General features: G+C 44.7%; 1 protein-coding gene across 1 annotated transcript; it reads left to right on the top strand.

The window, feature by feature from the left end:
- Nucleotides 1-586: 586 nt before the first annotated feature.
- Nucleotides 587-11322, top strand: glo1 (glyoxalase 1). Its single transcript, XM_072248498.1, has 6 exons — nucleotides 587-722; nucleotides 2012-2094; nucleotides 5467-5607; nucleotides 8114-8181; nucleotides 8728-8817; nucleotides 9422-11322. Exons 1-6 carry the CDS (start codon nucleotides 648-650, stop codon nucleotides 9508-9510), a joined length of 546 nt encoding a protein of 181 aa, XP_072104599.1. The 5' UTR covers nucleotides 587-647; the 3' UTR covers nucleotides 9511-11322.
- The last annotated feature ends 345 nt before the right edge of the window (nucleotides 11323-11667 follow it).

The following is an 11667-nucleotide window of genomic DNA, read 5'->3' on the forward strand; positions in this document are numbered from 1 at the left end:
TTGGCTATGTTTTATGGCCTCTCTTTTGCTCTTATGCTGTCTTCGACTGTTTTCGAAGGATCTCGGCCCGAAACGTCACCTGTATTTTTTTTACATAGTTGCTGTCAGGCCTGCTGAGTTCCCCCAGCATTTTGAGCGTGTTGCTTGGATTTCCAGCATTTGCAGATTTTCTCTTGTTTGGGGTTGGACCTCTCTCATGCCTCTTTTTCCCCTTTACTCCACTCTAATACTGAGATCTGATTTTAGCTTCTCCCTATCGAACTGCAGGTTCCAAAATCCCTAAAAGGCAGAGCCTTCGTTCAGATTGCATCTATGGTCAGCAATACCCCTAAAAAGGCACAACATGCATTGAAACACCTCCAGATCCTCTGCTTGAGCCTAAACAACAGCTGGCTCGAAGGTAATGCTGGAAAGATGAGCGGATGGCAGTCGGCGGTGACCAATCAGGTCGAGTTTCGGGGACCAGTCTCTTCTCTATGATTGGGTAATTTAGAGTCGGCACCGCCCGACGTATTGTCATTGGATTACCCCGACAGACACCGTGTTAGGATTGGTGGATCCGCGGGGAGGGTGGGCCATGTTACCAGGGATCTGATTGATAGGCAGTCAGGGTCGCCGGCTGGGCCTGGGCTGGCGAAGCTGTGGTCATGGCGGAGGAGCTGACCGGCCTCACGGATGAGCAGGCGTATGCCGCTTGTTCGGAACCGGACCCGAGTACCAAGGTGCGGGCTGGGGGCTGTAGCACGGGGCGTCGATGCTCGGCGCCTTGGACTTGGAGCAGACTCGATGAGCCGAATGGCCCAATTCTGCTCCTGAGTCTAACGTGGTGTTCGGGAGGGGCTTGGGCAGCACGGTGTCTCGGCCGGGACCGAATGGCTGGGGACGCCTCGAGGGCTTGTGCCGCCGAACTGGGGAAACACAGGCAGGCTGTGCGGTGGTCGTCTGCCGGTCAATGCATCCGGGGGCAGGGTCTGAGCCGTCAGGAAGCCCTGTCAAACACTGCCAGCAGGAGGCCATGCGGCCCATCATTCCTGTACTGGTTGGAGAGTTACCCAGCCTCTCCCCCTTCCAGTCGTAGCTTCTCCAAACTTCAAATGTTTGCATCTGATGAGGGGTTTCTGCTTCAACCATCTTTTGAGACAAGTTTTTTCCCTCTTACTAAATTGTTTTTAATTGCTGCTTCCACTTCTGTTGATCTCTCCCTATTGCTAAAGAAAATGAGTGCTTTCTTTGTGATGTTTGCATGTTTTATGTAACTATGTGCGTTTGATAATAGGTTTTTTATTGTTTCGTGTACTGTGGTACAGTGAAAGCGTTTTATTTGTATGCCATCCAAACATCAATTCATATACATCACGAGTGTACTAGAGGAAAACAATAAAGTAATGCAGAATTCCATCACCGTTACCGAGAAAGTACAAAGTAGACAAATAAGGTGCAAAGGCCATTTCTCCAGTTCCTCTGTTCTCCCCACCACCAATCTCAAAAACCTGTGGGTTGGTTGATTAATTAACTGCTGTAAACAGTGTGGGTGAGTGACAGAATCTGGGTGAGATACTGGGAGTATTGGGAGAAAGGTTATAGGGAAAATTGGCTGGTAGAGACTTGGAACCTGAAACTACATGTCCAAGGGAGTGGGGGAGGCAGTCTTACTTTGAACATTCGGAAGCACTTGAATCAGAAGGGGGTAGATTATGGACCAAGAGGTTTAGCACAGAGTGTACCTGATGGTCAGTATGGATGTCATAGGCTCCTCAGACCATCTAGTCTACAACAAAATGGCCTGTTTCTATTCTCTGTGATTCTATTAAATAAGATGGTGGGGGGGGGAAGGTGTTGAACTGACCCATTGCTATTCAAATTAATCCCTAGCTTACCCTCCTTCCATAGACAGACAGGAAATGAGGAAAAAGTAAATGCCTTACCAGTAACTTGATTTCTCCTCCAGTATTATTGCATGTTAACTAGAGTGCATTGATTTCCCAGTGTTCTCATAGTCTCTCTCTTTCAGGATTTTATAATGCAACAGACAATGCTGAGAGTGAAGGATCCGAAAAAATCTCTTGATTTTTACACCAGAATCATTGGAATGACGTAAGGAACATTAAAAATTGAGTAAATAATAAAAAAAAAGAAAGTGAGCAAGTGATTTAGAGTTGAGAGTGAGAGTAAAAAGCACTCAAGGAGCCCACAGGTTAAACAAAATGAAACACACCATTGAGTTTGTCTGATCTGTAGTTACTTTCTGGGGTGTTGGCGTGTGTTACCTAAAAAGTGAAATGATCCAATTTGCTTTCTGATGTTGACTAATCTGAGGTATATTTCCCACATTTTTCTGCTGATGGTATCTCTCTCTACGTCAGTTGCTTTCATTTTTGTGCTAAAATAATTGCCTTTCTAAATAGTTTTCCTAAAAGAATGTCCCATTTTATTTGTTCAGTGCATGTTCTGATTCAGGTACTTGCAAGTAAACACATGTCAGAAATGTCTACATTATGTTAATATTACTCATTAATATTTCCCAACGTACCTCCTTGTTAGAGCATGGGTTACTGTCACACCTCAGACAGAGTGCTGTGTGATCTGGGTCTTGTGTGACATTTTGTTCCAGTGATAGTTTTGCTCCCGAATCGTTGTATATCAACACTTCACCACACTGTTTCATTTGATCTCCCAGCATTTGTAGAACCACAGAAACGTTACAGAAATGAAGGAGACCATTTGGCCCATCATGTCTAGGCCAGATCGATGCAAGAGCAATCCAACTCATCCCATTCCCCACAGTCCTGTACATTTACCTTGCTTGCCGTGTTTGTCATTCTCCACTGAACAGCAACTCATGTTCTGCCTAGGTAGTCTAAAACCTGATGGCATGAACAGGGAGACAGAGGTAACCTGCTCTCCCTCTGTCCTCACCTACCCAAGTCCTCCGACACACATTCACTTCCTTCCAATTCCCCTCTCTCCACAGCCCGCCCCCCGTAACCCAGTTTCTTTCCCCTCACCCATTCACTCCATTACCCATTTATCACCCACACTCTCCTCCTACTGTTCCCATCTGTCCATCTCACCTCCCTTATTTGGTTCCATGATCCATCGATCAGATTCCATCATTTTCAGTCTTTTATGCCTCCACCTATCACTATCTCCACTCCTCCCTCCTCCATCTGCTATCACCCCTCCTCACCTGGACCCACCTACTGTATTTGTCTCTCTTCCTGGCCTCTCTATTTTGGCTATTTGACATGCTGAGTTCCTCCAGCAATTTGTTTTCAGCCACCCCCCCCCCCCACCACCGCTAATCTTGGCAGTGCATTCCAAATTTTAACAACTTCCTACATTTATTTAAAACAAGTTGTACTTAAATAACTTCTGGTTCCTTTGGCCAGTTCGGGACCTCTTTGCCAGTGGTTTCGCCCCAGCCACATCCTTCACGATGATAAATATCTTCATCAGACCTACCTTCACACTTCTCTGTTCCAAGATAAACAAACCCAGTCTCCCCAGTAACTACAATCCCTTTTCCTTGCAACTAATTTGATACATCTCTTCACCCTGTCCAAAGTCATCACGTCTTTCCTAATGAGTGGCTCCCAGGACTGAACACCTGTGTGACTATTGTTTCAGTAAAGATTCCTCGTGGAGGGAGTTCAGACACCTTTGCTCTGTGAACTTACCCCTTTATAAATTAATCCAACTGTTCCAGTTTATTGTTATCAAAGGCATAAATGCCTTTAAAGATGAGATTTCTGGAGCAGCAGCACAGTACAGTAGATTACCAGATGAAGATAAATATCAGTTAGCATTAGTGTGAATGAAGATAAATTACAGAAATATGTACCCAGTGAGTGCCCTGGGCCCTCCTCTTCCTGCTGTGGTATATTTAGCTACACAGGCAGAAATTACTTGGGAACTATTGCATTTTGCTAGCTATCACTTTTTAAAATGCACTTTTACCTATCAGTGATTTGGGATTTAGCCCAAGTCCAGGATTGAATTTTATTTGGTGTCTGTCCTCTCTGAACTTCATTGTGTAGAAAAGGTTTAAGTACACCCTGCCTTTTGGAAGGGTATATCCAGCTGAGGCAGGGCCTGGGCTTCTCCTTTGATCTTGCTGGGTTAAACGTTACTTAGTTGGCATTAAAAAAAAATCCAATCCAATAAATTCAACACAACAAGTCAATTGCCTGGAGGATGTGACAGCTGGTTCTGTTATAAAGTGCCTTTAACAATGAAAGGGTGCCCCAAGATACTTCATAGGAACAGAAAAACAAGAGCAAAGATTGGCCATTTGGCCCTTTGAGCCTGATCTGGCATTAACTGTGATCACGGCTGATCCTTTGTCTCAGTACCACATTCCTGTTTCCTCCCCACCATCCTTAGAGCCCTGTGAACATAGAACACTGCAGCACGATACAGGCATGATGTTGTGCCAACCTTTTAACCCGCTGAAAATCAGACCAACCCTTCCCTGCTACATAACCCTCCACTTTTCTCTGGGTTTATAAATCTGTCCATTTCCTTGAGTACTTTCGCAGAGAATTCTACAGGTTACCCACCCTTTGAGTGAAGAAATTTCTCCTCATTTTACTTTTAAATTTCTCGCCCAGTGGCCTGAGATTGTGAGCATTCATTCTGGGTGAGACTTCCTCCTGCGTTTATGGTTGTTCTCAGTGTGAATAGTACAAACATCTCTGGACTTACGGATAGGGAGTGGGGCTGTGGCTCAGTGCCTGTCGGGAAGATGAATTCTGAAAGTATTCCTTGCTTGTGCCTGAACCGATGTCCTTTGTTTGGCGTCTGCATGGTTGCCCGTAGCTAGGCCTCTGAGTATGATCAAGGGTGTGTGTCTTTTAACTGAGCCCAGCAGGAGTCAAAATGAGTGGATGGGAAATGGAATCCTGTGCAGTTCACTGGTGTGTGAAGCCACGGTCTCCCTCTACCTCCTCCCTCGTGCTGAGTGAGTCATACAACATAAAGAGGCCCTTCAGCCATGCTGTTCAAATTACCCATTTTACCCATATCCCAATGAACCTTTCCTGTCCACGTTTTTCTCTGCCTCAATCACTTTCTCATTTCATATAGCCACCATCCTCTGTAGAAAAAGTTGCCCCTCATGTTCCTGTTAAATCTTTCCCCCCTCACCCTCAACGTATGCTCTCTGGTCCTTGATCCCCCAATCCTGTGGGAAAACAATGTCTTCATACTATCTGTACCATTCAGTATTTTACACGCCTCTGTGAGGTTGCCCTCGGCCTGTCGTGCTCCAAGGAATAAAGTCCCAGCCTGTTCACCCACTTGCTGTAACCCAGTCCCCTGAGATCAGTAAATCTTTCCTGCGCTCATTGCAGTTTATCGACTCATCAGGACCTACTCCTCCTTTTCCTGGGACCTTACACCACTGCTACTCCGTTCTGTGCTGTCCATGCTCTTTCTCTAATGGTTATTTTTCCAACTTGCTCCTAGACTGCTGCAGAAAGTTGATGTTCCCTCGATGAAATTCACACTCTTCTTTCTGGGTTTTGAGGACAAAAAGGAAATCCCAACAGAAAAGAACGAGCATACGGCCTGGACCTTCTCTCGGAGGGCTACCATTGAGCTGACGCAGTGAGTGCAGCAGGGTGCTGAACGGGGGCGGGGGGGGGGTGCTGCAGTACTGAGAGCATGCAGGCGTTTTGTCCACGTCAGATTCTCCTGCCTGCTGGATATTCCACTGGTTACCAGAAGCATCCAGTGTTTTCCTTTGTAAAGTCCGATGGCACTGTGAATTGTAGCCCATCGCCAGGCATGTTCTGTATACACAGCTGGTTCTCCACATGCAGCTTGGCTTTCTTATGAAGTTATATTCGCTAATGTGCACTGGTGCGGAAATGTGCAAAACTCACTAATACAGTCTGGTAGAGAAGGCACAGGGCGCAGTGCTGGAAAATTCGCTGAGTACAGGTGGATAGCAGAGGCACAATGGGGTGAAGGGCCTGGTTCCATAACCTATGACTCTATTTTCACTGGTACCTTTAGTGCTGTAAACTGTCCTAAGTCGTAATATTCTCAACAAGTCACGTGTGCCAGGTCTGGCCAAGGAGGGAGATTCTGAAAAGAATCTGAGAGTGATAGAGATTACTGGGAAATTAATTCCCAGCTTGGGGCCAAGACACGATCACCAATATGTGAGGTAAAATTGAAGATGGACAAGATGCAGGAGTGAGAGCGAATGTGAGGGGTTCTGGACTGGCAAGGTAGAAGGCCTCAAGACTGGGGGTTTGGAAAGTGGGGTTAGGCTTTCAAACTGAGGTGCAGAAGCTGATGTGGGTCATTGAGCCCAGGGTGGTCTTGACAGTACATGTGAGGTGGGAACCAGCTGGGAAGGGCAAGGCCCAAATGGCTGCCCTACGCAAGAATCCTGGTGACCTTCAACTGAACCTGGAATTGGTCTTTTCCCCCCTCACTGGAGATTTTTATCCATTCACTGTAGACTCCTAATTCCCCTACTTCATCCTTCCTCCCCTCCTGGTTCCGTCCACCTACCCATCACACAGTTCACCCTCCACCCTGGCTTCCCATCTCCCTCATCTGGTTCATGGTTCCATTTGTCTTGCCTCTTCCTGATAATGGTTCCCAATATTCACATCTATTTGTCAGATTCCAACACTGGTAGACCTTGTGTTCCTCCAGCTGTTGTCTCCACCTTCATCTTCCCCTGCCCTCAGCTGGTTCCCGGTTCTACCTACCCCTTTTTGCCTGCCTCAATCTATCGTGCTCCTGCTTCAGATTTCCAACTCTATCACCACCCCACTCCTAATCTAACTCCATCTGCCCATCATCCTTCACCCCACCCCACTTCATCTACCAATCACTTCCAGCTCCTGTCTTACCCTTGCTCCTTTCCTCTCTATACTGGCCATCATCCCTGTTCACTCAGTCAGGGTTTCAACCTGAAATATCAGCTATTCCTCTCTCCCCACCCACAAGTGCTGCTTGGGTCACTGAGTTCCTCCAGCAGATTGTCGGTCCACATTCCAGTTCTTGTCTCCCTTGCACTGACCTGACAATCCTCTGGATAGGGACCTTTTCTCATACCCCATTATCAGGATTGCATGGAGTTGCTGCCAGAACTCTGTAAGGGAGCCCACAGAATAAGGGTTGTGCTCATTGTCCAGCACTCATGGGTCCAAAAAGGACTGTCCTTCTCTCATTGTGATAAACATAGAATGTGACAATGAACTGTTCTCTGACTGCAGAGACCTCCTGACAGGTAACAGATGACTGGGCAGATTGGCTTCTGGTCTTGTCTTTGATTGCATATGTCTGTGTAGAGAAAGCTGTGTATAAACTGAAGATGTTGAAAAAGATTTTAATAGGGAGGACTGGAGGGGCAAGGAGAAGAAGTTTACAGTAGTTGTGGAGAATAAGGAATGGAAACTTGGCAACCAGCACAGAAGGAGGAGTGAAGGCATGGGCCAGGGGCTGATGGACAGGGTGAGGGTGCTGGCTGAGGTAGTAAAGAGTTAACTGGTGTGGCATGAATGGAGGAGACTTGAAGTTCAGATATCCTGGTATAAAGTTCCTGCTGGAAGACCATTAAGCTACTATCTATATTTCTGGTCATGCTTATGAGATCAACAGAGGAGATCGAAGGATGGCAGCAGTACTGGAGCATGTTAACTAGAGGCATTTGTCCAGTAGAGATGGACATCTTGGCTTTGTGCTAAATAACACTAACACTGTGGTACTGTGTAAAGTTACTGAAAGTGGCCACTTCCCCAACAGAGCAGTAACTGGGCACGGGGAAGATTGAAAGATTGGGGTAGGATCTGAGGAATTTCTTCTCATCCAGGCAGTGTTGGGTGTTAAAACTTGCTGTCTGGATTGTTGGTGAAGGCAAAAGCTCCCACCACGCATACAGGTCAGTCTGCCAAGAACACGACTGAAAGCTGGGGAGATCCACTCCATTGCTGTTGATCAGATGGTGAGGCTCAAATGGGCTCTTTCTCTTTGATGAACTGAATGATGGTACGAAGCTAGTGAAGCTGCCATCCTTGGGTGGGCCAGTTGATGAGGGAATGTGCCAGGGGGAGCGGCTTCCTGATCATTCACTATTTTTTGTACTTTGTAGCAACTGGGGCACAGAGGTGGATGAAAACCAGGCCTACCACAATGGCAATTCTGACCCCAGAGGATTTGGTAAGCCTAGTCCCCTTGATTCTCCTAAAAGCTTTGCAGGTCATTTGGCCAAATGGGAACAAAATTCCTATATCAGGAGGTCTGTCCTCTGCTTTCTATGTAGCTCTGAGTAGGGGGTGTGGTGGGGAGGGGTTGGCAAGAGGTCATGGTGGTGGTCTACAGTCAGATTTCTCGACTGGGCTTGTTAACAGTCTTGGTGTGTTCTCGGGGTGAGAGGAAATCACAGGTTCCTACTCTAGATCCATCTGCTTGGGAATGTGTTCCTTGCCTTTCCTATTGCCAGTCTGTGCCTGATAGAATCATACAATTCAACAGTGGAGGCAATTTGGCCCATGGTAAGTGATTGGTGCTGGACCGAGCTCTGATTCCTATTTATAGGCTTACTTTGAAGGAGGTGGCTTCTGCAGCACCAAGTTTGGACGCTACAATTTGGGGAGTTGGTGATTGTCCCTCCTTGTACTGCGACAATGACAAGTGGCTGCATATTCAATCGTCTCAGGTAGTCAGTGCTTTGAATTTTCATCTGGAGATGCTCCTTACCTGCAGGTCACTTGGGCATTGCTGTCCCTGACGTTTATGCAGCATGTAAGCGGCTTGAGGAACTCGGAGTAAAGTTTGTGAAGAAGGTGGATGATGGTGAGTCCTTTTGTCTCTGTGCTTTCCGGTATGACAACAGTTGAATGTACTGACAGAATAAATTCCAGATCCTTATTATACTCAGCAGGTCAGGCAGTATCTGTGGAGAAAGAAAAAGAGTCAATATTTTGGGTTGATGACCTTTTGTCGTAACTGAAAATGTGAGAAAGTGAGACAGAGGGCAAAGAAAACAGAAAATGATTGGACTGGGGTGGTGAAGTAAGCTTGTCCAGGCGGCACAATGCTTTTAGTGCTGAGCAAATGGATCTGTCATAAACATGGGCAGATGAATCAAGGCAAGTGGATACCGTGCTGGAACTGGACATCTATGTCTCTGTCCTAATACAGACTGTTCCTCTTGTTTTCCAATTCCCTCCCATCTCTACAACTTAAAAGCTCACTTGCTTATTGTTCCAGTTCTGAAAAATTAACTGATTCTCATTCCACAGACACTGCCTACCCTGCTGATTGTTTCCAACATCTTTTGTTCATACTTCCAACATGTTTTTTATTTCTGCGTTCCTTTTGTTCCAGGGCAAGTAAGGTGAGGGGAGGTGGTGAGAAAATATGCAAACCAGTGCAATCCGTTTTGTTTTTGCTTCAGGTAAAATGAAGGGGCTCGCTTTCATCCAGGATCCAGATGGTTATTGGATAGAGATTCTCAGCCCAAACCAAATGCTTAAGATAGTATGAATTGTGGAGCACGAACTCGACAACAATTTGGATTCTTCAATACAGAGCAGTTGTCATTGAACCTATGCAGCGTGAGATTTAATAGAGTTTTTGTGACCTGGCATTTTTAATGCTCATCTTTAGGTGGTCACTACCAGCTTCCTGGGAAATTATGAGCTCATTAATTAACAAGGATGATTGAAGCTTAAATTTTCTGTAGGCATGAAGTCTCCAAAAAACATTTGTGTGAAACCTTTGACTAATCCTAGTGTACAGAAGTACAAATTCCTCAGTGATTTCTAATATTTGCTTGGATTACCTCTTAATTTCAGCAAAGGGGGCAGAAGATAGAAGGTTGAATTCTTTTGCGGCACATAAAATGTTTAAGGTTCTAAATCCACATTTCCACTTCTATTGAAGTGGTTTCAAACTGCAGTGTAATTGTAAATTCAGTGCAAAATGGTTGGATTAAATCACTCTCTGTAATCATAATTAGCGATTTTGATTCAAACTTGTTAGAAAACCATGAAGTGTCTTGTCAATTAGTGGAGATAATCTGAGAGCCATTGCTATTTAAAATTGCAATCAAGAATTGTTGTTGAAATTTGGTTCCCTTCTTCCATCTAGCCTTAAAATAAATTCTAATTAGGGTGGGAAAATCTAGTCCCAAAACTGTAGATTATAATCTGTCATCACAGCCCAGGGATTTCATTTGTGTAAAGCATACCCAGGCTGCTCGCTCATTAAAATCTTGTTGGTATTTAAACTGTCTTAATCAGGAAGATATGCTTTTGTGTTTTGATAACATCAGTGTGCCAGGCACACTCTTGGCACAGTCTTGATGAGAATTTGTAGATTAACTGAGTAGTGATTTATGTTAAATAACAATTATTATCACGTAGATCCTAATCTATAATAAATGTTTACTTCGCTGTTGATTTCCAGAATTAGACTTTTTAAAAATCAAATGTAAGCTGGACTTGAGATCCTTTTGAATTAATAGACCCAAAATTGTTTCCCTGTACTTCGGCACACCAACAAATCCACTTCCTGTTTGTACAGCACCACTCTCCTGAAGAATGGAAACACTCTGACCGTGCAGCCCAATTGAAATTGGTTTATTGTTGCATGTACCAAGGTACATTGAAAACTTGTTTTGCATGCCATCCATACAGATCATTTAACTGCAATATTGCATTGGGGTAATAATATAAAACAATAACAACACAAGATAAGTGTTACAGAGGAAGTCCACAGAGGGTGCAAGGCTATAATCAGGCAGATTTTGAGGTCCAGGGTCCATCTTATCAGGAGACCAAAGGGGAATGTTCAATAGACTTATTACAGTGAGATAGAAAATCATTGAACCTGGCTTTATATCTGCTTGATTGGAGGGGAGGGAGAGTGAGCATCTGGAATGGGTGGGTGTTTAATCATGTTGGCTGCTTTGCAGAGTCCATGGTGGGGAGGCTAGTTTCTGTGATGTGTTGGAACTATATCCACAACTCTTATCATTCCTTCCCTTCACAGGCTGTCTAGTTGCCATATCAAGCTGTGGATGCTTTCTGTGGTACATTGATTAAAAATTAATGGGGGTTAAAAGAGATATTGCCAAAAAAAAATTAAATCATTTTCATCAAATGGCTTTTCCCGATTGAACCAAGTGTCTGCAATCCCTACAGAGGCCACTGGCCAACATGTCTGTTACTAAAAGTCATAACCAATCCCACTGTAATGTTCTTCCCCACAGTTTTGTGCCTCCTCTGTATCAAGTATTGCTCTGATTTTCCATCTTTTAAAGAAGCAGGACAGTCTCTAACTTTTAAGTAAGTTTAATGCATATTTTTAGAAATATGTTTCATTCTCAAATGTTATCATTATTCTCAGTAAATCAATATATCATTTCTAATCTTCCTACACAATTTACATTGAGTTATCAGTATTTTCCCTGTATACACAAACCATTTGATGTGAGTTCCAGCTGCTTTTGTACAACAGTGAGAGGACCTGAAACCGGACTCTAACTATGGAACCTCTGGCAACAGCACTGAACTTAGTGTCCCCCAACACGTAGTCCTGAACCTTGGAACACATTGCTATGATTGTGGACAGTTCCTTATAATTCTGCTGCAATTGGCTTATCTTGACATGTGCCCCTGAGAACAGACCATACGTCAT

The sequence above is a fragment of the Mobula birostris genome, chromosome 2 (genome assembly GCF_030028105.1).
Source record: "Mobula birostris isolate sMobBir1 chromosome 2, sMobBir1.hap1, whole genome shotgun sequence".
NCBI lineage: Eukaryota > Metazoa > Chordata > Chondrichthyes > Myliobatiformes > Myliobatidae > Mobula > Mobula birostris.